At 45.5% G+C, this 26,323-nt stretch overlaps 1 protein-coding gene and 2 long non-coding RNA genes across 5 annotated transcripts; 2 read left to right on the top strand and 1 right to left on the bottom strand.

Moving 5' to 3' along the window:
- Window positions 1-3,203: 3,203 nt before the first annotated feature.
- PCED1B (PC-esterase domain containing 1B) lies at window positions 3,204-16,964 on the bottom strand. Of its 2 annotated transcripts, XM_045061674.1 has the most exons (3): window positions 11,489-11,769; window positions 10,997-11,151; window positions 3,204-4,844 (listed from the first exon to the last, which is right to left on the bottom strand). In XM_045061674.1, exon 3 carries the CDS (start codon window positions 4,794-4,796, stop codon window positions 3,498-3,500), a length of 1,299 nt encoding a protein of 432 aa, XP_044917609.1. In that variant the 5' UTR covers window positions 4,797-4,844; window positions 10,997-11,151; window positions 11,489-11,769; the 3' UTR covers window positions 3,204-3,497. The 2 variants fall into 2 exon arrangements, with proteins under 2 accessions (XP_044917609.1, XP_019690405.2); XM_019834846.3 differs by lacking the exons at window positions 10,997-11,151; window positions 11,489-11,769 and adding an exon at window positions 15,936-16,964.
- LOC109501552 lies at window positions 10,338-15,930 on the top strand. Of its 2 annotated transcripts, none has more exons than XR_006600681.1 (3): window positions 10,338-11,012; window positions 11,703-12,055; window positions 14,969-15,930. It is a non-coding gene; the product is annotated as an uncharacterized LOC109501552 (long non-coding RNA). The 2 variants fall into 2 exon arrangements; XR_002159686.2 differs by having other exon boundaries at window positions 10,345-11,012; window positions 11,769-12,055.
- Window positions 16,965-19,013: 2,049 nt separating the features above from the next.
- On the top strand, window positions 19,014-25,926 carry LOC111561356. Its single transcript, XR_002743868.2, has 3 exons — window positions 19,014-19,840; window positions 20,008-20,168; window positions 25,714-25,926. It is a non-coding gene; the product is annotated as an uncharacterized LOC111561356 (long non-coding RNA).
- The last annotated feature ends 397 nt before the right edge of the window (window positions 25,927-26,323 follow it).

Here is a 26,323-nt window from a genome sequence, read left to right as displayed (position 1 = left end):
TTGATATAACAGTATACCTGATTCTAGAATAAGGTGAGAACCATAGGCTGCTTGGATAATGTTAATTTAATCATTGATTTTACTTTTTTTTTTTTTTTTTTTTCTTTTTTCCAGAAGACAAGAGTCAAGTATAAAAAGCTTCGAGCGCTGTCATTTCTTGAGGCTGGAGACCAGGCCGAATGGACCCTGCATTGTTAAGTCTTAACAATGAAACAATAATTTTTCTCATAACCGTTGAATAATTTAGGCTCTTCTTCCCAGACAATGGCTTGATTGCATTGCTAGGTTTCTTGACTTAAGGAGCAAGGTAGCAAGTAAAAATAGGCAAAGAAGAAAGCTCGGCGTTATGTATGAAATTCGCACTGAAGGTGCTGTCAGGCTAATCCCATGGGGGTGAAGAAGTTCAAGGGTGCCAGCCACCCAGAATGACTTAGATAAAGGGAGAATTCTACAGACATTTTCTAAAGAAAAGTGGTCATATACAGCTCAATTTTAATATAAGTTGCATTCTCATGAGTACACAATGTGAACTAACGATGTTCTTGAACATTTATCTAAAGTAAACATACTTGAACACCTTCCTTGCCAGGCACTGTGCTACTAGACATTGGTGATTCAATAGTGAACGAGACTCAACAGAGCTTACTTTCTAATGGGAGCGGCCAACACACAGCCAGCTACCAAAGCCACTGCTGGGGGGGGGGGGGGGTAAGCAATTCAAGGACAGAACGAGTGCCAGGGTAGATCTTAATGGTACTTTTAGATGGCATGATCCTAAAAGGCCTTTGGAGGTTACTTGGAAAATGTGGATGGAAGGATGAAGAGTTAGATATCCAAAGAAACCAGGGGCAGGGGATATGGAATATTCCAGGCAGAGGAAATAGCAAGGGCAAAGACTCAACTTCTGATAGAGCTTGGCATGTCGAACATGAACAGAAGGAAGCCCAGTGTGAACAGCAAAGAAGAGAGTTCCAGAAGATGACATGGCAGGGGTAGGCAGAGGCCTGATCCTGTGGGATGGTACGGGACCCTGGATAGATTCTGCTTGGACTTTTGAGCTCCTGAACTGTTAAAAGCATAAATATGTGTTGTTTTAGGTCGCCAAGTTTGTGGTTTTCATTACAGCAGCCCCAGGAAATTAATACACCCGGGCAGGAAAAGATCGCCCCTGCTTGAGTCTACCTGCACTCCTATTCCTCTGAGAGAAACAGGACCGTTAAGTGCTTGGTGCAGTTTAATCCATGTCGTATTATAGTGGATTCATCATTGATTCAGTGTCTGGTCTCTGGTCCTCAGCACTGTGTATGTCTGGTCCTCTCACATATATGTATATGTGAGAACTCATTCCCCTTGCCTCGTCAGGTATGGTCAGATTAAAGAGGAATAGTACACACTGGCCTGACTCCTAAGAGATATAAACCACACCACTGATTTGTTTATCCATGGAAACATAAATACTAAATGAGTGAGCTTACTCAAATCATTAAGCACTGCTTTGTCTTGCTTGGGGAATGTGAAGCCAGAAGGCAACTGACTCGTATCGATGGCTAATTTCACCAAATCTTACAGCCCAGTGCATTAATCTCCTCTTTGGGATTAGCACATTTACTACATTGGTTGGACAGGTACTCTCTGTCCTGAGTTTGCTGGTATGTTCTGGCAAATTCTGACATGCAGACTCCACCTTTCTAGAGTCCTGGAATGTCGTCATCGTGTTTGTTTCAGCAATATTCCTTCAGATGTGCTATGGTGATTAGATGTCAGAGACTTGGGTGAGTTTCACCAGGAAGACTTATACACCCCGTATTCATTCACTAATTTATTTAAGAAACGTATTCAGTACTTACTAAGTGCTATACATTTGCGCTGGGATTTAAGACACAAAGTAAGTAAGACGAAGGTCTTATTCCCCACAAATTTCATGGTTTTTTAGTAGATTAAAAGCTGCTGTGTATTTCTTCTATAGAGAGCTGATCTCATCTATTTTTGTGTGTGTATGTGTGATTTCACAAATTTCATTTTTTGTGGGATAACATTTTCTGACACTTGAACTTGTCAAGTTCAGGAATGGTCCAGGGGAGGGCTCATAAACCAGTCAAATCAACCCAATGAAATAATCTATCATTCAATGTTAGTCATGACCTGTTTGGGCTATTTTATCTAAGTGCTAACACTTCACTAGTCTAGGGTGATAAAGGGCCTAGAACATAAAGTCTTGGTGATGTTAACATTCCCACAAAACAGAGAAGAGCTGGCCATGGCCATCTGTCCAAGTCGTGTCCTGCGTGTTCCCTTCCCACTGGTAGTTTTATTCTATGATGGCGATAGACATTGCCATTGAATGCAACTTACTTTTTTCTAATTTTCTCAAGTCGTGAACTCAAGACTGTCCAAAAAATCATAAAGTCACAAGCACGCCATCCACTCTAGTGTACGTATGTAATTCATTGCACACCTAACCAATAAACTTCTGGAGTTATGGAGCTATGAGGGGTTTTCACCATCATTTTCATAGAAGGACCATGTTTGGTAACCTGTCCTTCTTGGTTTGGTATTAGTTGGTATAAATTAGTCCTGTGGTTTGAAAGTTATACCATAAAGTAGGAAAGACTGGTGGATGAGGGCTCTTGCGTGACCTAGAACAAGTTACTCACCATGCTTAGCTGCAGTTACCTTGTTTGCGTTAAATATTATATATTCAGTCTTCCCAGTTTTATTTTTTATTTAAAAAAATTTTTTTTAACGTTTATTTATTTTTGAGACAGAGAGAGACAGAGCATGAACGGGGGAGGATGAGAGAGGGAGACAGAATCTGAAACAGGCTCCAGGCTCTGAGCTGTCAGCACAGAGCCCGAAACAGGGCTCTAACTCATGGACTGCGAGATCATGATCTGAGCCGGTCGGCCGCTTAACCGACTGAGCCACCCAGGCGCCCCCAGTCTTCCCAGTTTTAAAATTCAATGAGTCTTTGAGAATCTCTGGAAAAGACCACAAAAAATTAAAGTTCTTCTGCTTATTCGTAAGGAATCAGGTCTATTTTATGGAAAGCCTCAGAATGATTTTAGACAAATTCCACTCTGAATAGTTTGTCAAGTAGATGCCATAAACACTCAAGTCAACAGATACCGTCCTTGCTTTTTAAGCTAATTATTTAATGGAAAGGGGTGGCACCATTACATACAGACACACGCAAAATCTACAACTACTTTTGTGAAACTACTTCTTTATTTCAATTTTAGGTTTACAAAAAAGACAAAGAGGACAGGGAGTGGAGAGGCAGGAATAATGCTTGGTCACCGCCAGCGATTGGAGGAAAAGGCCACAGCCAACAAAAATGGTTGAAGGGCTCTTCTAGGCCATTATTAGTAACAGCAATGACCAAAAAGAAGTCCAAGCAGGGACCAAAGGCTTCTGTTAACAAGGTCAGGCTGTTTCAGGAGAGTCAGATGATCTGCCCAGTCCATGTCCACCATGAGGAGTAAGGCCCCCAAGTCAGTTTATTGAGGCCTTGGCTGTGGGTGGGATGGGGCCTGTCTCTTGGAAGATCTGGGCCGCCGACCCCAGGGCACATAGGGGCCACGAGGTAGATGCCGGGGAAACCCCCTATGAACCACAGGGGCCCGCTGCAGGTAGGGTGTGGGGAAAGGGGGCCTGGGTGGCTGGGGATCATCTTCAAAGGAAAATCCTGTCTGGGTAGGTGAGGGGACATCTGAATGGAAATGGTTTGAGGAGAACTGATCGGACTGGAAAGGATGGTCTGAGGCAGAAAAGTGATCTCGGGGACCGAACAGGAATCTGGTCATCACAGGGTGAAAGGGAAAAGGGCGAGGATGTGGGGGCAAGGGCAGGAGGGGAGGCGGGGGCGGGGGTAGATGGGGAAGTGGGAGCAGGGGGCGGTACCCGGCAGGAGGCAAGGACGGTTGATCTGGGCTGGCCTGGGGCTGCCGCTCAACTCCCCGGCCGGGTCCGGGCCTCGCGGGGCCATCCCGGATCCAGGGGCCCACCGGGTACCGCCGGGGCAGATCCACGCCCCAGGCGTCGGCCACGTGGGCCAGCAGCAGCTGGGAGAGGTGGCGGTGCGCGAGCTGGTCCCAGTGCACTCCGTCCCGCTGCAGGTGGCGCCCCGCGTGGCGGAAGTGGAAGTGCAAGTCCAGCACATCGAAGCCGTGTTTCTTCGCTTCCACAGAGCTGTGGAAGTTGGCCGCGATGACTCTGTCTCTCAGGGAGGAATCCTCAGGCCGGTGCTCCGGCGGGAGGAAGCCCGCGGTGATCTTCTTGCCCACGGGCATGGCTGTGTTCCACACCAGGAGGCACGACTCGGGCAGAACCTGGCCCAGGCGCTCGAACAGGCTCTCCAGGTTCTCCAGGTAGCTCTTCCAGGAGTCCGGACCGTACCTGGAGAGGTCCCAGAGGCAGGAGTTCATGATGATCACGTCCGGGGGGCCGTGCTGGCTGGACTGCAGCTCTTGCAGGATGGCCTCGAGGTAGCTGGAGTACACGCGCGTCAGGAAGTAGAAGCGCACCAGGTGGTGGTCGGAGCAGAACTGGCGGACCTCCCGGTACTGGGTGCCGTTGTGCATGGGGCCCCGCTGGCCTCCGTCCACCAGCTTGTCCCGTTCAAAGCTCTCCTCCCCCTTGGCCTTGAGCTGGGTGGGAGTGAGCAGGAGGTCCTTCTGCAGCAGGAGCACCAGGTCCTTGTACACGGCCCTTTGGACAGAGTCTCCCAGGATGACCACGAACTTGTTGTGGAGCAGCTGCTGCACGTCGGCAGGCAGCAGGTGGGCCGTGACGGCCATGGTGCGCTGCCTAGGTCTTTCCTCTCCACGCGGGAGGTCTTCAGGTTGCTAGGACAGAAGGAGAGAGTGGCTGGGAGGGACCCACCCTGGGAGGGCCCTCGTGTGGCAAGACCCAGGCAAGGGGATGGAGGGTTGGCCTGGGAAGTCCACTCCCCTCAGCCTGGCAGTGGGAAGAGAGCAAGAAGGGAGCCCGGAGCCATAAGCCCATCGGCCAGGCTTCACCTTAACCTGTGAGCCTCTGCAGCGGCTCTTGGAGGCCCAAGTTCCACCGGGCCAGAAGCGGCCAACCCCACAGGCCCTCGTCCCCTGGCTAGAAGTCAGACTGCCCCTGGGCAGGCAGCTCAGGTGTCTGAGGACTGAAGAGTGCTGAGGTCAACCCTGCAGCTGCTCAGTAATGAGCACGGTGAGCGAGCAACAGCACAGAGCCTGTGGTGATATGTTCCATGCCCTGCCTCACTCCAACTATAGCATGTAGATAACACTGGAAGAAAATATGCAAAAGCGTAGTTCGTAATAGAAAAGGTCCGGCTATGGATGACTTGCCTTCTCCCCTTTTTTGTAAATAGACTTTATATAATTGTACCTTACTTTTAATAATTTAAAAAGAACTCACGGAAATGCCACAAACAACAGAAAAGTACAGGTCAGAAAACATATCAAAACAGATTTCCTTAACAAGGAAGCTGCTGGATTTTTGTTTGTGTGTGTGTGCGGTTTTTTTGTTTTTGTTTTTGTTTTGCAAATAGGACTTGTGAAAAAGGCAGTAACATTGGAAGTAATGCACACGTTTCAGCTGTAATATTCTTTACTTTCCGTAGGAAGCAGATCAGAATACACCATCCCCAAAGATGCCATTTTGGTGTAAGGATTATTTTGAGCTGAAAGCAACTAAGAATCAACAGACATAGGAAGTGTTCTCAGAACTTCCCTTATTTGCTTAAAAGCAGTGTACAAATTTCCCTTTGGCGCAGGTGATCCTTCCCCCACCAGGGAGAGAAGAGTCAAGGAAGAAGACAGGGAGTTGTCAACACCAAGATGAGTTTGCATAAAGAGACTTTACTAAAATAGCCCCGATTTTCCATTAGTCCCCCTATATATTTCTGAGTTCTTCCCCACAATTCATCATCCCATGAAGCCCAAGCCCCTTTGCCTTTGTTAAAATAATATGTAAGCCCCCGAATCTGCTTCTTTGAGTTTCATTTCTTTTTGGTGAACTCTTGTGCACATAAATATTAACAAAAATGGTGTGCTTTTTCTCCTTTTAACCTGTCTCTGTTTAATTCACAGGGCCCCGGATACTGAACCTAAGAGGGTAGAAGAAAAGTTTTTCCTCCTCAGCACATTGAATAAAATGTTAAGAGTTGTGAAACTCATCTTCAAAACTTCAGTTTATGTTTATTTTTTTTTTTAACGTTTATTTATTTTTCAGACAGAGAGAGACACAGCATGAACGGGGGAGGGGCAGAGAGAGAGGGAAACACAGAATCGGAAGCAGGCTCCAGGCTCCGAGCCATCAGCCCAGAGCCCGACGCGGGGCTCGAACCCGCGGACCGCGAGATCGTGACCTGAGCCGAAGTCGGACGCTTAACCGACTGAGCCACCCAGGCGCCCCAGTTTACGTTTGTTTTAAAGCTGCCATTTACAACCATGCCCGTTAATGATTACAAGGGAGAAACACAGTCCAATATTACCAACAAATCTCAGATGGAGAGGAACATGGCATCCACTTCATACACTTACACAGAAGTCAATAAAATCCATTGTGGCTTGATATTTGTAGGCTTTTATGCATTAGGAAGCATTTTAATAGGTGGGGGTGGATGGCTATTATTAAATCACACATTCAGTTTCTAAAAGTCATACTATTTGTGGTTTTAAATGGGTAATGTACAAACATAAAAACATGAAAATGGGTAGAATATAAAAGAGTTGCCCTAAGAGAAGAGTTGAAAATATTGGCTTATTTGTCCCCAAAGAATCTTCATTTAAATGTTTTCGCTATCAGAAAAAAAAGTTTAAAAATGAGATGTAGTTCATTGCGGTGCAACAAAATAAAACATAAAGCAAACCCCAAATCCCTTTGGGGCTCAGGGATGTTCCTTGGTTTGCAACCATTTATTCATCCAGCTCACACTTGTTAAGTACCTACTATGGGCTCCACATGGAGGGTAGAAAAATGAGTAAAACCTGGTCACGCCCTTCAGGAGCCCTTCAGAACTATTCACGGCTAAGTACAATACAAAGAGCGCTAAGTACCATTGAATGAACAGGTGCTGTGGACCTTCAGGGTCTCTGTGAACAAATAGTCCTCCTTTGCCCTAGACCCCAGTCTCTAAAGGGCAAAGTGAAGAGGGAAATCTCCTTCCAGGGCGTCTCAGCTTCTCATGCTGCTCGGCTGTGTGCACCTTCCCTGGGCTGGCTCTCTGGTCCTACTGTGTGCCTAGTCCCGGCTGGCAGATCGGATAACCTGGTGCTGTCTCCAGGAGGGTATTTTGTTTACTGGACCTAATGCATTCCTCCTCTGAGTCTGAAGTGTGCTCTAGACTTGGGACTCACAGATGGGAATCCAATCTACTAGTTAAAAACCGTGGGAAAGAGGGGCACTGAAGTATACTGGTGAAGAGCACTTCTTTCGGAACAACACTACTTGGGTTTGAATCTCAACTATTCTATTCGCCAGCTCTTTGTCCTTGGGCAATGACGTAGCCTTTCACTGCCTTAATGGTCCTCATCTGTGAAATGGGACTTTTAGCGCTCACTTCATAGACTTGTGAGGACTAAATGTAAAATGGTTAGAACAATGCCCGACAAGTAGCAAGCATGGATAAGAGTTCATTGTTATTATTATTACTGAGCAAGTGTCAAAACACCAGGTTAATCATCTATGAAAAGGGTGGGGGGTGCTTACAGAACGTGTGCCATTTGCCCAGCAGGGTTCTGTGAAGAGCAAATGATATGACCTAAGTGAAAGAATTTGAAGAAAAGCAAAAATCTGTGTTTGTTGAGTGGCTACTGGATGCCAGTAGCTTTACAAATGTAATCCCATTTATGAGATAATTTTTATTAGTTCTGTTTTACAGGGAAGGATATTCCTATGTGATCTGATGGAGCTAAAATTTAAAGCCATGAACTCCAAAGTCGGTCTCTGGTCTCTCGGTAGGAGACATCCTTTACAACAGAATGCCCTGCATCCTTTACAACAGAATGCCCTGCGGGCTGGTGCGAATACAAGATCTTGGCCCATGTCCCGGAGATATTTGAAGACAGGAGAGAAGAGTGCCTTGGTAGGTCTTTATGCAAAGGCAGGCAACTATTTCCTCTTCCAGCCCGGAGAAAGGTGGTTTATGCGTACTCAGGGGCTGGGGGGCTGTGAGTGAGAGTATACATACATATTTCATCCCATCCCTTGACCTCAACCAAAAGACACGCAAAAATTTAAGTGACCTGGATTTCAGAACAACCAAAACAAAATTCTGCAGACTCCCAGGCCTCTCACAGTGTTTGAGGAATTCTGGCTGCCCTCTGTCCCCACCAGTGAACTTAACCCACCCAAATGCAGCTACAAGGGTTCAGCGTCAACACTGGGCAAAACGTCTCCCTGGGAATTTCTCATCGTCCTTCTGCAAATGGAGCCTGTGAGCAGATCAGACTGTGGAGAAGAAGGGGGGGAGAAAATGACTGGGAAAGAGCACTCCAGTCAGAAGCTAAACTGAAAGGAAATTCATGAAATTCTTGATCAAGAGCGCCACCGCTGTAACAGGAGTAGCAAATCAGACACCCTTCGGATTCTCGCCCTGGGAAAGAATCATTTAAACTGAGATACCAAGCATTAAAAACAAAACCTAACAAAAACAAAAGTGACTTCTGGGGGGTGGAGGTAGTGAAGGAAGAAAACTTGAGAGTTAAATCTTCTCTGTTCTAAAAAAAAAAAAAAAAAAAAAAGCTGGTACGTTCCAATTTCAAAGTTTTTATTTATAAAAAAAATGAAACAAAAAAGGGAGTTGAAAACAGATTTGGGGGCTTTCTAGCCTAGGCTAAAAATGTGCTTCAAATGTGCTCAACTCCCTTATTAGTTTTGGTAGCTGTTTTACAGATAGATTCATTCACTCATTCATTCATTCAGTAAAGTTCTCTGAGAACCAGCTATTGTGCTAAATGGAAGGACTAGGTATAAAAAGGCGGTCTCTTCTCTCAAGAGGAGCGGAAAGGAAACGGACTCAGAAAGGCAAGTATTGTAGAAGGTGCCAGTGGCTACAGTGGATATATGTAAACGAAGCGCCAAAGCCAGACGGAAGAGTCAGGAGGGGGAGAGGAGGTATTTGGGTGATCCTTGCAAGGTGTGATTCCAACGTCAAATTAAAACTTTTTTTTTTTTAAAGAGTTTGATGATGATTCCTCAAATCATAAGTTAGTGCCATGCTTTCTTTTTTAAATTTTTTTGAATGTTTATTTATTTTTGAGACAGAGAGGGAGAGAGTGAGAGAGAGAATGAGCGAGGGAGGGGCAGAGAGAGAGGGGACACTGAATCTGAAGCAGGCTCCAGGCAGGCTCCAGGCTCTAAACTGTCAGCACAGAGCCCGATGCGGGGCTCAAACCCACAAACCGTGAGATCATGACCTGAGCCGAAGCCGTCTGAGACACCCAGGCGCCCCTGAGAGCAAATTTTTAAAAAATACATAAAATACTGTGAAATATTACGGTAAATAATTTACTATGGTAAAGAACGCAAATTCTTTGCAAATATCAGCCCCTAGAAAGTTGGGATTCTAATCCCCCACTCCAGATAACTTCCCCTCTAAAATAGGCCTCAGCTCTGCAGCCCATTAATTAATTCAGTACAAATTGGAGATCACCCGTGTCTATCAGGGGGCTGTGACAGTTGTCATTCTGCAAAGTGACTCACATCCCCCAACTACTGTCAAGGTTCCTCTACCCCATCCCTATATGGCCCATATTTCTTACTTGGCTATTCAGGGAATGAATAGCCACATCTAAAATCTCAAACACAAGTGACGGAAATGGAAAACTGAAACCTAGAATAGTGATCTTCAAAGTGGGCTCCACGTGGAGCGCTGAGTGGCTCAGTCGGTTAAGTGTCTGACTTCAGCTCAGGTCATGATCTCGGGTCCGTGAGTTTGGGCCCCCGCGTTGGGCTCTGTGCTGACAGCCTGGAGCCTGGAGGCTGATTCTGTGTCTCCCTCTCTCTTTGCCTCTCCCCCGCTCACACTCTGTCTCTCAAAAATAAATAAATGTGAACGGTGAAAGGAAGGAAGGAAGAAGGAAGGCAGGCAACGAAGTGGGTTGCAGGTTTTCCTGGTGGGGGCAGGACTCACCACGGACATAATCAAGGTGTATCAGCACCATCCCCCTGGGGCCACAATCTTAAATTTGGGATTCTTTTGCAATAAAGTATCCACAGAAGAATTTCACACACTTTTAGAGTGTAAAAATGGCCAAGTGTAAAAATCCGCCAGGCAGTGTATTTTCCCTGTGGGAACAGTCTAATATAAAATTTTCTTATGGATTTTAGAACGAAATGCAGGTAGCATCCTTTACAAATGAAGGGTGGCTTCATAATACCTGATATGCAGGTGACTTCTATAAAAACGAAACAAACTATGGAGCTCTTATTCAATACCCCATAAAAAAAAAAAAAAGAAAAAGAAACAACTCCTGTTTTACGAAAGGATCTCCTAGGGTAAAAATATCAAAGCAATCCCTATAAACAAACACACTATTTCAATCATGTACAGTCTATGACAAACTTCCACATTCCGGTCTCCAATCAGTATTTAAACTGTATTCGCTAACTTCCTACCTCTTATTACCCTGAGACCGAAAGATAACGGAAAGACAGGCAGCCGGCCTTCCCTTCCCTGGAGACACTCAAGTCAGGCGTGGACTCTGGCCCCAAGCAGCCGTGTGCGCTGGGGCCGACTGCCTACCGTTCTGAGCCACCGCCTCCTCTGGAGGTAAAGTGAGGTAGATCGCCTACCGATCACCGATCCGCCGTGAAGACGAAAAGAGATCACGTCACTGTTTGTCAAGGGCCTAGTACAGCGCCTGGCGCGCACAACAACCCCTCCCCGCTGGGACGGCAGAGAAAACCCGAGCCCGCAGACGGCACCTCGCTCCCGTTCCCCCGCATCAAGCCCTCCAGCCCACGGTGCCCCCTTCCTCCCGCAGAGGCACAGCTGTACCTGCTCAGGTGTAAAGGTAATTCCTCAGCTCTGGCGGCTCAGGAACTTTGCTCCACGCTGTCCCCTGGAGAGGGGGTCATTACGCATTCTACTTTTTCTTCCCTCTCCTGTGGCTGGTTCCTTCCCTTAAGCACTAAACGCATTCTGGTTTCTTGCTTTCAAAAAGAAAGGAAACTTCTTTGACTCCACCTCCAGGACAGTCCTATCTTTTGCTTCCCCTCCAAGGCCACTTTGGAAACGGGTTATTTGCACGGGCTGTGGCTGGGGCCTCACCTCCCACTCACTCTTGTTACTTTCATTTGGCTTCCAACTCCACCAAACCCAAGAAATGTTGGTCAGTAAATCACCAGTGATTTCCCGGCCGCTCCTGTTAAAGGCCACCTCGTGGGCCTTATCACCCAAAGTATTCCCAGCTCCTGGGGTCTTGGGGGCGCCCCAGGTGACTCCCTGAGGAAAACTGCCCCAGGCTGACACTCCAGTATCCGGGCTCACCTCCCCCAGGATCCGGTGTGAGTTTCTCTTTCTCGGGCAACTCCTCCACTGTTGGTCTTTCTCAAGACCTACTAATGGGCTCCTTTCTTCTTTTCTTCAACACTCTTTCCCTGGGTAAATCCCTCCACTCTCACATTTCTGTTTGCCCCAAACTGTTCAGGTTTGCCCCCTGTTTTTCCAGCGCAATTATTCACAGCACCCTTCCCCCCACCAGAAAAAGTCCCACTTCGGATGGAAACAAATTATCCAAGTCTCCTTATCAATCACCATTTGTATGCAGATGCCTCCTGAATTGCGGCAAAGCCCAGTGGCTCAGAGGGGGGCTCGGAATCAGCTCCCCGGGTTTATATCCGGTTCCACCGCTTACGAGCCTCTGAGACCCAGGGCCGTTTAAGTCATTTTTTTGCACTCCAGAACCCTCATCAGCAAAACGAGAATAATACCACGAATCTCTTTAGAAGTGAGGGTTAAATGAACGAAGTCACTAGCGTGAGGTCCACCGCGTTTTTAAGTGCTCAATAAATTAAGCCAGCCCAAACTTGTCTCCTGAGTTCCAGACGCATTCAGGTGAGTGGAATGAAGTTCCCAGGGGGTGGGGAAGGGGAGGGGGCAACGAGTAACCTTCTTTGTGGGCCTCTTATCACTTTCAAATTCTCTAGACGCCAATTTATCCTACCATCAAACCATGGCTGAATTCTTAAGATAATTCTCTTGTGACCTTTGGACAATCTTCCTAAAGGTAAATATCAGATCCTTTGTGGGAATGATGGCAGCATATTCTTGCTGTGCATTTTCAGAGAGCTGATGATGTATCATTGAGGCTTGCCACATTGGTTGGGGACAACCAGGTGGAAATCACCTCTGCCTCTGAGTATGGCTGTCTCCACTCTTCCTGAAACCTCAAAATCCTTGAATGAGAGCCTGGATGGAGGAGAACCGTTCAATTATGTCCTGGCATTAAAAAATAAGATGGGATTCTTGAGGATATGCTTTAGGGAGAAGGGTGTTGCAATATATTTTGGGAAGCTGAGCACAGCGATCGAGCTCACCTCTGTTTTAGATTTTATGATTACCTCTTGTACTTTCCGTAAATTATTCTTAATTCTTAAGAAAGTGTGTCTTTGGGGCGCCTGGGTGGCTCAGTCGGTTGAGCGTCCAACTTCAGCTCAGGCCATGATCTCATGGTTCGTGAGTTCGAGCCCCACATCTGGCTCACTGCTGTCTGCCCTTCAGATCCTCTGTCCCCCCTCTCTCTCTGTCCCTCCCTCCCTCCCTCCCTCTCTCTCTCTCCTCAAAAATGAATAAACATAAGAAATAAAGAAAGTGTGTCTTTTTACTTTTGAAGACTTCTAAAATGGCATGGTTTTTAGTTTCCGTGTTCTCACATAAAATGTGATCATCTAGGCTTTTGAATTTTGTATCTTCACTTTCATTTGGTATGCTAGCATAAGCCCAACATGTTGTATTTATAAACTTTGTTTTTTAACCCAAGATAGGATCCTTCCTTCTGTGCCGCTCCCCAATGCCTGTGGATGAATTTTAGAGCCTGTGTACACTCTGAGCTTTTTCTCACCTCTTCGTGTTTGCTCTGTGGCTCGGCATCAGTGCTCCCTAACCCCCTCCTCTATTGAAATTCTTTTTTTTTTAATTTTTTAATGTTTATTATTATTATTTTTTTCAACGTTTATTTATTTTTGGGACAGAGAGAGACAGAGCATGAACGGGGGAGGGTCAGAGAGAGGGAGACACAGAATCGGAAACAGGCTCCAGGCTCTGAGCCGTCAGCCTAGAGCCTGACGCGGGGCTCGAACTCCCGGACCGCGAGATCGTGACCTGGCTGAAGTCGGACGCTCAACCGACTGCGCCACCCAGGCGCCCCTATTATTATTTATTTTTGAGCGAAAGAGAGACAGAGCACAAGAGGGGGAGGGGCAGAGAGAGAGAGAGTGAGGGAGACATAGGATACAAAGCAGGCTCCAGGCTCTGAGCTGTCAGCACAGAGCCCTACGTGGGGCTCGAACCCAGGAACCTTGAGGTCATGACCTGAGCTGAAGTCGGAATCTTAAACCACTGAGCCCCCCAGGCACCCCTTCTACTGAAATTCTGTTTCTGCCTTAAGATCCAGTTTCCAAGGAAGTTCTGTCTGAAAGCCTCCCTTTTTTCCCCAGACAGGAAAGTCCCTCCTCCTTCTGATAGATGCCCTGACTTAGTCCTTGGTTCTGTTTTGTACTATAATTAACTACCCCAGTATATCCCAGTCCGGGAGGGTGGGTCTCACGCCACCGTTCTACCCCTCTGCATAATGGTTAGCATTCATTGAGCAGTTACTGCCTGCCGGGCCCACTCATGAGGTAAGGACTATTATTATCTTCACTCTATGAATAAGGAAACTGAGGCTTGGAGAGGTTATGTCAATCACCCAAGACGGTGCAGCTAGGAAAAGGCATAACTAGTCTGTCATTGCCAATGAATCTTCGGATTGATGAGATAAGCCAAAGATATTGTTTTGTTTCTTTAAGAGGAATTATGACTCCAAAACCTGAGCTTTTAACCCCAGCTATAAATATTTGTTGAAATTAAGAGGAAAAAATAGTCTTATCTAGAAAAATAATATTTGCATACCGTTTTCCTTTTTATTCCCTGTTGAAAAACAAATCGAAGCAATGTTTTGTACACAGCTTTAAATTTTTCCAGGAGGAAACAGCAGGGATGAAGTTAACTCAGTTCAGCTTTCATTCACTGATAGTTAATTCCTCCTCCTAATGGGTCAGTGGAAAACTCAGTGCTGTGCTAAGCTCTGTTTGTACTTAGAAATTCTTTATACTTATGCTGACTACTCCAGATTCTAACCAGTATTTGAATAAAAATTTCCCATGGTTGGAAAGGAAGGGTGATGGGGGGGCCAATAAAGACTAAGTTGCTTTCAACAGATGAACAGCTTGGATTCTGAAAGTTCTGTCTCCAGGAATGGCGGCAAGAGCCATTTTAAGCAGTGATGTGAACGTTAGGCTGAGTCAGCAGGCTGGGGTTTCCCACCTCTGAGCTCACTTCATCTCCTGTGTTTTCAGCATTCAGATGGGAGAAGTGGCCTCCAGTGCTCCCCTAAGGAGACCACAGGAAAGAGCTTTTAATTTTTTTTTTTGTCCTTTGAGAGAGAGATAGAGACCAAGTGAAGAAGGGGCAGAGAGAGAGAGAGAGAGAGAGGGAGGGAGAGAATCCCAAGCAGGCTCCCAATGCAGCGTTTGATCTTACAAACCATGAGATCATGACCTGAGCTGAAAGCAAAAGTTAGATGGTTAACCGACTGAGCCACCCCAGGGCCCTGTAAAGAGCTTTTAAGTTGGATATTCTTTTATTATTGCTGTTATGATTAACAATGTGGTGTCTGATTACTAAGTGCAATAGTGTTTCTATGGGAAAAACAGGTGTTGAATTAAATGGGATTCTAAGAGTCAGTCTCTCGTCCGCCTTGCTCCCTAGCTACACCATGCTATAGACGGATCTGGAAGACCTGCGTTCCCACCGCTCCGTGTGTTGGCAGCAGCGGGACCAAGGCCTTTGCCAGTTTTAAGCGGCAGGGCTTGGAACCAGAAGAGAGACAAGGTCCAAGAGGAGAGAAGCTCGCCTGGAGAATGGAACGGGCAAACTCCCTCTGACACTGGCTTTTTTCAAGTCCTGTTTTCCTCCCTTCAGCTCCGAGTTTGGACCCGTGAGCTTCCCTTCCTGCTGCCACGTTCAGCCGGGCTTTTGGCTTCTCCATCCCTCAGTGACCAAATCATGTCAACGGCTCTGCGCTCACCAGGGTTAACTGTGGAAATCAGATGCAATGCTCTGTAAACTTTGCACATGTTCCTTGTTGTTATTCTCGGGCCACGTCTGCATGTTCAAGGGTTGGGATGTTACTCGTTAAGAGAGCTTTCCAGTTAAATGAAGGACTTAATTTATTACTGAGAAATGCTAATTTCACTTGTTATTCAGTAACACTCGGTGTCCACTCCACCAGTATACTAAGTGTTTTACCCGGTTACCTGTGACATTGGTATTTTATTTTTCTCCATTTTACACATTCAAAAATTAAGTTTGGAAGATGAAGTTGTCTGCCCAAGGTCGTCTATTTTATAAAAAGCAGAGCTGGGAGTCAAAACTGATGCCAAGCCTTTGTGGTCAACCACAACATACAAGATTGCACAGACAGCCGATGCTTCACATCCTTTCTCCTGTTCACAACTGGCTGTCTCTTTTTACTGTACGTTTTTAGAGATAGGGTAGTGTATCGATCATAAATCTTTCTTATTACAAAATAACAGTTGTCTCTTCAGGGCTGTCCAGTTAAGTGGGGGTAGGGTGAAGGGGGTTAGGACGGTGATTCCTCCCTACAGTAAGTGCCCAAGAAATGAGGATCCTAATTAATGCTTAAAATAAAATGGGAAAACTGGAAAGTACTTACTCATTACAGTAACTGGTGATTTGAAAATGTACCTCTCAGTTGATCCGAGATCTCTTCCCTAGACGGGCTCCTTTGTCGGCTGTAGATCAGAAGGCCAGGCCTGGGCTGGAAGGCAGATAAGCTCACCCCTGGGTGCTTCTATGCTTATGAGCCAGCGGCTGGGGAGAAGATGCCATTTCCGGTGGTATCTGAGGCCAATGACACGAGTCAGCATTTACTTTTTTGTATTAGGAACCGGAAGACTAATGACCAAAGCTTCAAGGCAACAAATGTGAAAACACGAAGTCAGTCCAACATACAGCATCTTCCCGGAATTTGGCTCTGAGCTGGTTTTTATTTCACTTTTCTCAGTAATCTGGGTGTAGCTTGTATTTACTGACTCTTAAACTTTGTTTTGTTTTCACAACTCAGACCCTCGGTTCTTCCTGCCTTGTAGCTTGCGCCCCGCTGAAAAGGCAGAGTGGGGAAGGACCGAAAGAGGGGAGAGGAAGGGGAAGTGAGAAAAGAGAACAGGAGGGGATGATAAGAAGCAGACGGTTCCCTCTTCAAATGGATTTGTGATGCACATTCGTGTGCTGCATTAGTTGACATAACGCCTCCACATCCTCTCCTTTCGCCCTCCCGCCGCCCTGTGCGTGGAAGAGCCCATCCCAGAACTGTGGAGAACTACAGGCCTCCAGTAAGCTCAGCCAGTGGCCGACCCACGAGGACCTGCCGATTTCTCCTCTGCTGTTCCGCCGGGAAACCGGCAGGGACCTGGAGAGCGGTCTTTAGATTGGTCAGATACACGTAGTGCTTTGTTGTCTGTGATCTGAAGGCCGAGGAATATTCCCTTCCCTACAGGTACCAAGATGAAAGAGAAGGAGGAAACGAATCGGAAAAGAAGAAGAAGAAGGACACGAAGCTCTAAAAAAGTTTTTCCCCAAACCGGAAGCCTTTTATCGGTGTATTAATAAGCACTTTAGGATAGAGCGTTTCTCAGTGGCATAAAATAACTAATGAACAAGAGTAATGGGCTCCAGAACAGTCCAGAAATATGTGCCCTGTGCACTTAGTTTGTGTTAGTTTTTTAAATACTATGCTAGTTAGAGGCGCCTAGGTGGTTCAGTCAGTTAGGCGTCCGACTCTTGATTTTGGCTCAGGTCATGCTCTCACGGTTCATGAGTTCGAGTTCCATGTCTGCATAGTCAGTGCAGAGCCTGCTTGGGCTTCTCTCTCTCTCTCTCTCTCTCTCTCTCTCTCTCTCCCTCCCTTTCTTTCTGCCCCTCCCCTGCTCGCTCTCGTGTGCTCTCTTTCTCAAATAAGTAAACTTAAAACAATTAAAAATCAATACCGTGCTATTTAGGTAAATTGGCCTATAAAACAACCTAGCAGCCTTTTCTTGAGAAATGCCATTTTCCCTTCACTTCATTGACGACCCAAAGCGTGGCTCAAAACTGCATCCATTACACATTGTTTTTATTCTCTTATCAGTAGCCATAAAGCAAGTTATCTTGCATTTTTCCATGACTTCTACTACAATCGTTATTGTGTCTCAAGGCAAGGCTGCATCTAGATATTTACAATTCGGGCTAGTATGTCCTATAACTGAAAGTTTGCCGTTGTTTATTTCCATAAATGAGTGTTCAACCGCTCCGGTTCTGTGAAGCCCAGCTAGTCTGTGCACCGTGAGGGTGAAAAGCCCTTGTGAGGTCTCGAGGGAGGATGACCCAAACTGGCCTAATTCCAAGACTAGAGCCGGCACCGTGCAAATGATAATCTCGTTTTACTCTTTGAATTTAACATAACACTGTTTGAGACCACACAACAGCTTTTCCACAGATTTTCCCACTTCCAAGAACGTATCTATGGAGACAGTTACTGTTGCTATTCTGGCCCCATTCCGTGTTCCGTAGCTCGGTGAGCTGGCTTGCGTTCGTCTCCACCACACTTTTCCTAAACAGCCGTGATCACTTACACGTGAATAAGGTTTTACACTTGGAATCTCACAACAGACCCCGCTAGTGAAGCAAGGCAAACTTTAATTATGATGGTCACCTTGCAGATGGTGAAGCCGAGGCCCGGAGAGAGCTTGAATGACTGTCACCTTGACGGGGTGCTCAGAGCCCAGGGGCACGATGATGACAGTGTGTCCTCTTGGCTGCCCTCTCAGCGGGAGGCCAGAAAGGGCGCCCTGCTGTTATTATTCGGCCTATTTTCGGATGGTATTTAATGGCACAGAACTTGAAAAGGTACAAGTGGTATGAGCAAGAAGTCCCTCCCCCTTTCTGGTTTCCTAATCCCTCATTCTTCCTTCCAGAAGCAATATGGTCACTGGCTTATCTATTCTACCAGAAATATTCTATACAGATAACCTATATCTCTCGGAAGTATTTTATTCTCTCTTCCTTCCTTCTTTCTTGAAGAGTCAACTTCCCTTTTTACTTAAGGCAGACGTCTGGAACGAATACGAAACCCACTCGGAGCAGATGCTAAACTGCAGAAAGGCTTTGGTAAACCGATCACCCAGATTGTTCCAAACATCCAGATGTTTGAAATGGTACGGAAAACTTGTGACTCACAACAGCTTCTAAAGGAGTTAGGCGAAGCCCTCCCTGTGGTGTCGCACTATAATTGACTTGGGCCCTCGTGCCCTGCCTGGGGACCACTTAAACCTTGATACGGATTTGGAATACGGCAACTGCATGTGTATTGACAGTGTGAATTGAAACCAGAGCTACGATACTGTGAATGAAGTGACTCTGAGGCCCACACAGACTTGAGTTGGAAAACTAATTCTGTCATTTATGGCTGCATGACATCGGTAGTCACTGAACTCCTTGTGGCTTGATCTTCTCATCTACCAAATAGCGACAATAATAACTGCTACATAGGGGCACCAGCGTGGTTCAGTCGGTTGAGGGCCGACTTCGGCACAGGTCGTGATCTCGCGGTTTGTGAGTTCAAGCCCCGCGTCAGGCTCTGTGCTGACAGCTCAGAGCTCAGAGCCCGGAGCCCGCTTCGGATTCTGTGCCTGCCTCTCTCTTTCTGCCCTTCCCCCACTCATGCTGTCTCTCTCTCTCTCCCCAAAATAAAACATTAAAAAAAACATCAACACATGAAATGTCTTTCTCTCTCTCCCCAAAATAAAACATTAAAAAAAACATTAACACACTAAAAAAATGTTAATAACCACTATATAGATGTGATGGTGAAATGAGAAAATACACCCAGAGCACCAAGGATATAGTAGTGTATAATAAAATATGCCCACATCATTAACCGTGGCCCATGGTTAATTTTGTAGACTTTGTAAATTTTGTAAATTTTTCTTCCCCAACAAGGGGGAAAGTTGGTTAAGAGATTTTTAATTTTCTTTTAAGATGGGAGCAGTGATAGTACGTTTGTATGCTTATAGAAATAAGTCAGTAAATGGGGAAAACTAGATGATGCAGGAGGAATACCGTGGTAGACCCCGTTCTCGGTGCTAGAGATATAGCTGTGAATAATGCATTAAAAAAAAATAATAAAAGCCTTGCCCCTATAGAGTTGACATTTGGGATGGGGGGAGGCAGACAACTAAAAAACATAAGTAAAATAATATGTTAGGTAGAACAGGAACGTGATTGTTGGATGGGGAAGATTCAGGGGCCTGTGGGTTGGAATTTTAAACAGGGTAGTGACAGGGTTCCAGATACATCACCTCAGAATGGCACTCCCTCATACGGAATAGTGTAAGCTGAAGGAATTTGTGAAAGGGCAGGTGCTGGAAGGACTCTATGACCGCCCCCCCCCCCGCCCCCCGCCCCCAAAGCAGGTCATAAAGCCTGCTTGGGAGCGGTGCCCTCCCCTTACCTGGAAGAAAGTAACATCCTTATCTCTGAAGACACCAGGACTCAGCAAGGAATCCAAACAAACAGCTGTGGGTAAGTTCCCCCAGTTCACCACCCTTAGCTGGTACCCTTTGTCCTACCCGTCTTCATCGAACCCAGAGTAAAAAAAAACACTCCGGCTTAACCTTGTTTGGGGGCGTCATTTGTTTCTGAAGGCTAATTTGTGTGCTCTTCTCTCATCAATCTGCCTTTTGTTACAGAGACCCAGCTGGGCACCTGGAAAGGGCAGAAGGGACCAGCAGTGGTCTGGAGAAGGCCTCCCAGAGAAGATGAGATTTGAGCAAAGTCTGGAGGGAGGTGATGGAAACCCCATGTGGAAATCTGGGGGAAGGCAGCTCCGAGCAGAGAGAACAATGAAGAGGTGAGTGTGAGCTTAGAGTGAACAAGTGAGTCGGACACAAGAGATCGAGTCAGAGAAGAAAGGGAGGTAGATGGCGGGCCATGGAAAGGACTTGGGTGTTTACTTTGGGAGCCGTCACGAAGGGTTTGAGCAGAAAACGTCCACCACCTTATTATGGACTGTGTGGAGCAGGAGTGGAAGCAGAGAGACCAATTCAGAGGTCATCAAATAATCCAGGAGGTGAGGCTTGAACCAGAGTGACATCAGCTGAGCAGTGAGAAGTGGTCAGACTCCAGATCTATTTCGAAGGTGGAGATGCTAGGATTTGCTGTGGAGAGAAGATGGGGTGTGAGAAAAAAGGACAGAAGGCAAGTCTAGCCCTGCGGTTTTTGGCCTGAGCAACAGGAAAGATGAGTTGCTGTTTGCTGAGACGGAGAAAATTTAGGAAGAACAGGTTTGGGGGTGGAGGTCCAGTGTTCGATTTGGGGCTTGTTCGGCATTCCTTATACACATCTAAATTGAGATGTTGAACGGGGATGTGAATATACTAGTCTGGAGTTGAGGGGAGAGGGCCAGGCCAGAGATATATCAGTTTGGCCTGGATGCTGTCACCAGTGTTGAAGGTGAAGATAGGGAAGAAAAGAGGTCTGAGAATTGAACCCTGGGGCACTTTAGGTGTAGACGGTCAGGAAGCTGAGGAGGAACTCACACAGGACACAGAGAAGGAAGAGTCAGTGAAACGGGAAGAAAACTAGGAGAGTATGAGGTTCTGGAAGCCAAGGGGAAAACGTGTTTCAAGGGAGGACTCGAGAGAGAGTGTCTGTGTCAGAGACAGCCAATAAGTCAAGCGGGACAGTTGACAGCTGGCTATAGCGTATGGACAGTGTAGGACATTGGTGACTTGACTGAGTAGTATGGACAAAGGTTGATTGGAGTGGGTAAGAAAGAAATAAGAGAAGAATCGGAGACAGTACCACCCTGGAGGAGTTTTACTGTAAATAAAGGGAAGCAAAGAATGAGAAGTCAGCGGGAGAGTGTGGGAGCCCAGGGCAGGTTGCCCCCAAATATGCCACGATGGCATGATGCTTTTTTAAATTAAGATTATTTAAGACACAGCCAGTGTAACAAAAACAGTCTGACCCTCCTCCGTCTCTGCAAAGCAGGTCGTAAATCTCCCATGTGAAAGGTACGCTCCCTACACCAGGAGGAAGAGAGACATCCTTATCATGAGAGACAGGGAACTCAAGGTTGAAGAAGCCTACACAAACAAACCTTGTTACTTTTGCTAATTTACTACCTCGGCCCAATACTGTTTAGATTCCTGACTAACTGACAATTCCCAAACAGACGTTTTCTTTGTCCTGTCCGTTCTTCGTAAATTTATGTTTCTTTGTCTAGGAAGTATAAAGCTGCCTGTTCTTAGGTCCCATATCTATGACACCTCTGTACGTAGGAACTAATTCCCCCAGACCCCGTTAATCTGTCTCATGTTCATTTAACATTCTTATACCACCCAGGAGAATCTTAACGGGTAGAGTAAAATTGTTCTTCCCCAAGAAGGGGGAAGGATGGTTAAGAGATTTTTAACTTTCTTTTTGAGATGTGAACAGTAATAGTATGTGTATATCCTTATAGAAATGAGTCAGTAAATGGGGAAAACTAGATGATGCAGGAGGAATACTGGAGCAATGTTGGTGAAAGGGTTGGGATCTAGTGCCTAAGTGGACGGGTTGGCCTTGGATAGGAGCACACATTAGAGATCAGGCTGAGTACAGGAGCGTGATGCCGGAGTACGGGTAGGTGTGGGGGCGCCAGCTTGGGAAGTTTTCCTGACTGCTATTTTCTCAGTGAAATAGGCAGCAAAGTCTAGGTCACCAGCTGAGCGTGAACCCGAGGCAGGTGCTATGAGAGGTTTGCGCATCGAGGAGAAGATACGAAATCATCATCTGGGAGATGACGGAGGCTGTAATTACCGCAAAGAATGGAGGCTCATTTGGGGCTGCGAGCCTCTATTTGAACCGAGAGTGCTCAGCATGGATGCTTGGTTTTCTCTAGTCTGTTTTAGCCCCATGGGCTGCAGGTAGCAGAGTAGACAAAAATTGTATTTAGTCGGGAATGAGGTTTTGCCTTTTGGTTTCTATTAATGTATGTTAATAGGCCATTACAGGTTTATAATGTATTTTAAACTATGATTTATTTAGAAGCAAACCCATGAAAGCCAAGTATTGTAGACAGTGAAAAATACTATGAATATCAGGACAGAAATAATGTTCTTTTAATATTAACAGCTCTTTCACAGTTCCGGCCATAGATTAATTTAAACTGATCTTTTGGGGCACCTGGGTCACTCAGTGGGTTGAGGGACTGACTCTTGATTTCAGCTCAGGTCATGATCTCGTGGTTTGTGAGTTCAAGCCCACATTGGGCTCTGTGCTGATGGTGTGGAGCCTGCTTGGGATTCCCTCTCTACCCCTCCCCCACTCATGCTGTCTCTCTCTCAAAAAATATATAAACATTAAAAGCAACTTTTAAAAGTAAACTAATCTTGGGGCGCCTGGGTGGCTCAGTTGGTTAAGCATCCGACTTCAGCTCAGGTCATGATCTTGCGGTCCGTGAGTTCGAGCCCCGCGTCGGGCTCTGGGCTGATGGCTCAGAGCCTGGAGCCTGTTTCCGATTCTGTGTCTCCCTCTCTCTCTGCCCCTCCCCCGTTCATGCTCCGTCTCTCTCTGTCTCAAAAATATATAAACATTAAAAAAAATTTTAAAAGTAAACTAATCTTTCTATGAGCTGATATCATTTTATTCACATTTTCTATTTCCAGGAACACTGTGGTTTTTCTTATCTTCTTGGAATGGAGTGCTTCAAGCAGGCCCGAAATCAACCCACTGAATATGTACTTATAAATACATGTATTTCAACAAACTGCTGTGTGTTTATGCTCAAATCTATGAGTGGCTACCTTAAAAAAGGATCACATTTGGCAAACCACAAAACAGTATGCGTTTTCTTTGTCTGACTTGCAACAGTCTGCATATTCTCGATAATTTCTCTTCAAGGCACTTGCATTTAGCACTTTCAGTCACATACGAATAATTTGTTTCTATTGAGGCGCAAAGTTTTCTCTGATCGTGTACTAAGAATTCTGAGACTGGATTAAAACTTGTAACAAATTCACTTTAGTAACCGAATTCAGTTCTGCACTAAGTCAGTACCTGCAAATCTCTGTGTTGTTGAGGAGTGAGGCTAGAATTGGAGTTTGGGAGGTTATAGGTCGAGAAGAGCCACCTTGGTGGTTTCAGCAGGACGGATGGAATGAGAGGCGAATTTATAAAAGACCTCTTTCTGTGAGGACTTCTTTTTTTTTTAATTTTTTTTTTCAACGTTTATTTATTTTTGGAACAGAGAGAGACAGAGCATGAACGGGGGAGGGGCAGAGAGAGAGGGAGACACAGAATCGGAAACAGGCTCCAGGCTCTGAGCCATCAGCCCAGAGCCTGACGCGGGGCTCGAACTCCCGGACCGCGAGATCGTGACCTGGCCGAAGTCGGACGCTTAACCGACTGCGCCACCCAGGCACCCCTGTGAGGACTTCTTAAAATTGTCTGCAAATTTTCTGGGAATTCTTATGTTTTGTGCAAGTTTTCTACCCTGCTCCGGTGTGTAGCTTAGTGGTTTCAGAGCAGGGCCTTTGTAGGCAGAAAGGTTGAGTTCAAGTCTGAAACCTGGGAGCTGTGTGATTTGGGGAAAGTTACTTAGCCTCTCTGGCCCAAATCCAGCAGAGGAGACTGAATAAGCAAAGTGCTAAGTAAATGCTCAGTTTACTCTAGAAATTAGTATACATGTATCCATGCTTTAGTAATATAAAATAATTAGTAAATTATGTTAGTAATTTAGTTATAAAAAATAGGCTTTAAATGACATTGAATAAAATGTAAATACTGACAAATACCCCATTTGATGGCACAGCTCTGTGAACCGGTGTGCCCCTATCCCTGCAGGAACAGACCTGAGAAGTGGGGAAGATGGCAGGGCCTTAGGCCAAGTTGAGGCTCCGGGAGGTCAAGCAACTGCCTGAATCACAGCCAGGCTAACCACTGAGCTTGGACTAAGGATCAGGCCTCCTGAGTCTCGGTCTCCTAGTCCCAGAGTCACAGTTCATGAATTTCAGGGGGGCAAAAAAAAAGGTTGTAAACCTTTTTCACAAAGAGTAATGTAATATCCTAGGAGAATGGGGCTTTGAATTCATGTAACAGTGTCCCTTACCTCTAAATAATAATCAAATTTAATTAGAAGACTCCAAACCACTGGCTTAGTTTTCTGATTCCAGTTTTCTCTCTGTCTTTTTTATTACCATCTTAACCACTTGTAAGTGTGCAGTTCGGTAGTGTTCAGTATATTCACAACACTGTTGTGCAACGGGTCGCACGAGCATTTTCATGTTGCACATCTGAAACTCTATATCCATTAAAGCAGGACTCTACTTTGCTGATCTCCACAGTCCCTGGCAACCAACCACCTTTGGATTTTCTCTTTCTATGAATGTGACTGCTTTGGATACCCCACCCAAGTGGAATCACACAGTATTTGTCTATCGTGACTGCCTCCTTTCACTTAACATGATGTCCTCAAGGTTCATCCATGTTGTTGTAGGTGACAAGATTTCCTTCTTTCTAAAGGCTGAATAATGTCCCATTGCCAAGTTCACCACAGTTCACCCAGTTACCATGTGTAAGAACATAGCTATGTCAAATCCCAGGCGAGAAGCTCTCAAAAACTCTATTTGAGATGTTTCATGTTCCGGGTTAGTTGACTTAGTTATTTAGGAGGGACAACACTTCTTTTCCTCGATCTGTGTTGACATAAACTATGCAAATAAAGAAGCTCCATCCTAGACTCCAAAAATGCTGGGAGCATCATCTCTTTCCCACTCAGAAGGATCTGAGTAGATCTTCCTTTCACATTCATGATCTGCATTTTATTTTTTAATTAATTAATTTTTCAAAATTCTTTTAAATTTTGAGAGAGAATGTACATGCACCAGTTGGGGAGGGACAGGGACAGAGGGAGAGAGAGAATCCCAAGCAGGGCTCCACACTCAGCACGGAGCCCAATGCAGGGTTCGATCTCAAGACCATGAGATCATGACCATGAGATCATAACCTGGGCCAATATCAAGAGTCGGACGCTTAACCAACCAGCGCACCCAGGCACACCATTGTATGGGGCTATCCACAACAGAGTCAATTAAAGAAAACACCCAGATATTTCAAAAAAATGCACGCTTTTAAGTGCATTATAGATTAATTCTAACTGCTAGTTTTATTTTCTTTCTAAATCAAAATGCTAACCCTTCCTATATTTGCATGGTGGGATTGTGGGTGCAATAATTTGCTTTATTTTCAAGGCTGTCTGAAACCTGGTCATACTCTATTTATAAAGAAAAAGTTCCAATACTTTAAGAGATATTAACTGCTAAATTGCTAAACATGAAGTTTCTTTGCCTAGGAAGGCAGACGTTGCTTCATATTTTTGATGCATGCTAATTTCCCTTTCTTCCTTCGCTTAGATACACCCAGGCACAGTGCTTGGCATCCAGCTACAAGGTCGACTGAGGCATGTTCTCTGTGCTCAGAAGCTCACAGTCAGTGAGGGAAAAACAGAAGCCGATGACTACAATTCATTGTTGGAAATGCAATTATGGCCTTATGTTGGGATATTACTGATATTACTGAAAAGGGATTCTAAAAATTTTACTAAAAATAAAATAATTGAAAATAGCTCTGGAAAAAGTGGCCTCTGGTCAGATTCTTTTCAAATGAATATTTACTTTATAATTATAACGATTGACCTGAATTGCATTGTTTTTATTTTATTTTATTTTATTTTATTTTATTTTATTTTTTTAAAAAATTTTTAATGTTTATTTGGTTTTGAGAGAGACAGAGACAGGGGCGCCTGGGTGGCTCAGTTGGTTAAGCATCCGACTTCGGCTCTGGTCATGATCTCACAGTCTGTGGGTTCAAGCCCCGCATCGGGCTCTGTGCTGACAGCTCAGAGCCTGGAGCCTGCTTCCGATTCTGTGTCTCCCTCTCTCTCTCTCTGTCCCTCCCCTGCTCATGCTCTGTCTCTCTCTGTCGCAAAAATAAAATAAAAACATTAAAAAAAAAAAAAAGAAA

Source organism: Felis catus, chromosome B4 (genome assembly GCF_018350175.1).
Source record: "Felis catus isolate Fca126 chromosome B4, F.catus_Fca126_mat1.0, whole genome shotgun sequence".
Classification (NCBI taxonomy): Eukaryota; Metazoa; Chordata; class Mammalia; order Carnivora; family Felidae; genus Felis; species Felis catus.
This window is presented reverse-complemented; position numbering and strand designations above follow the sequence as displayed.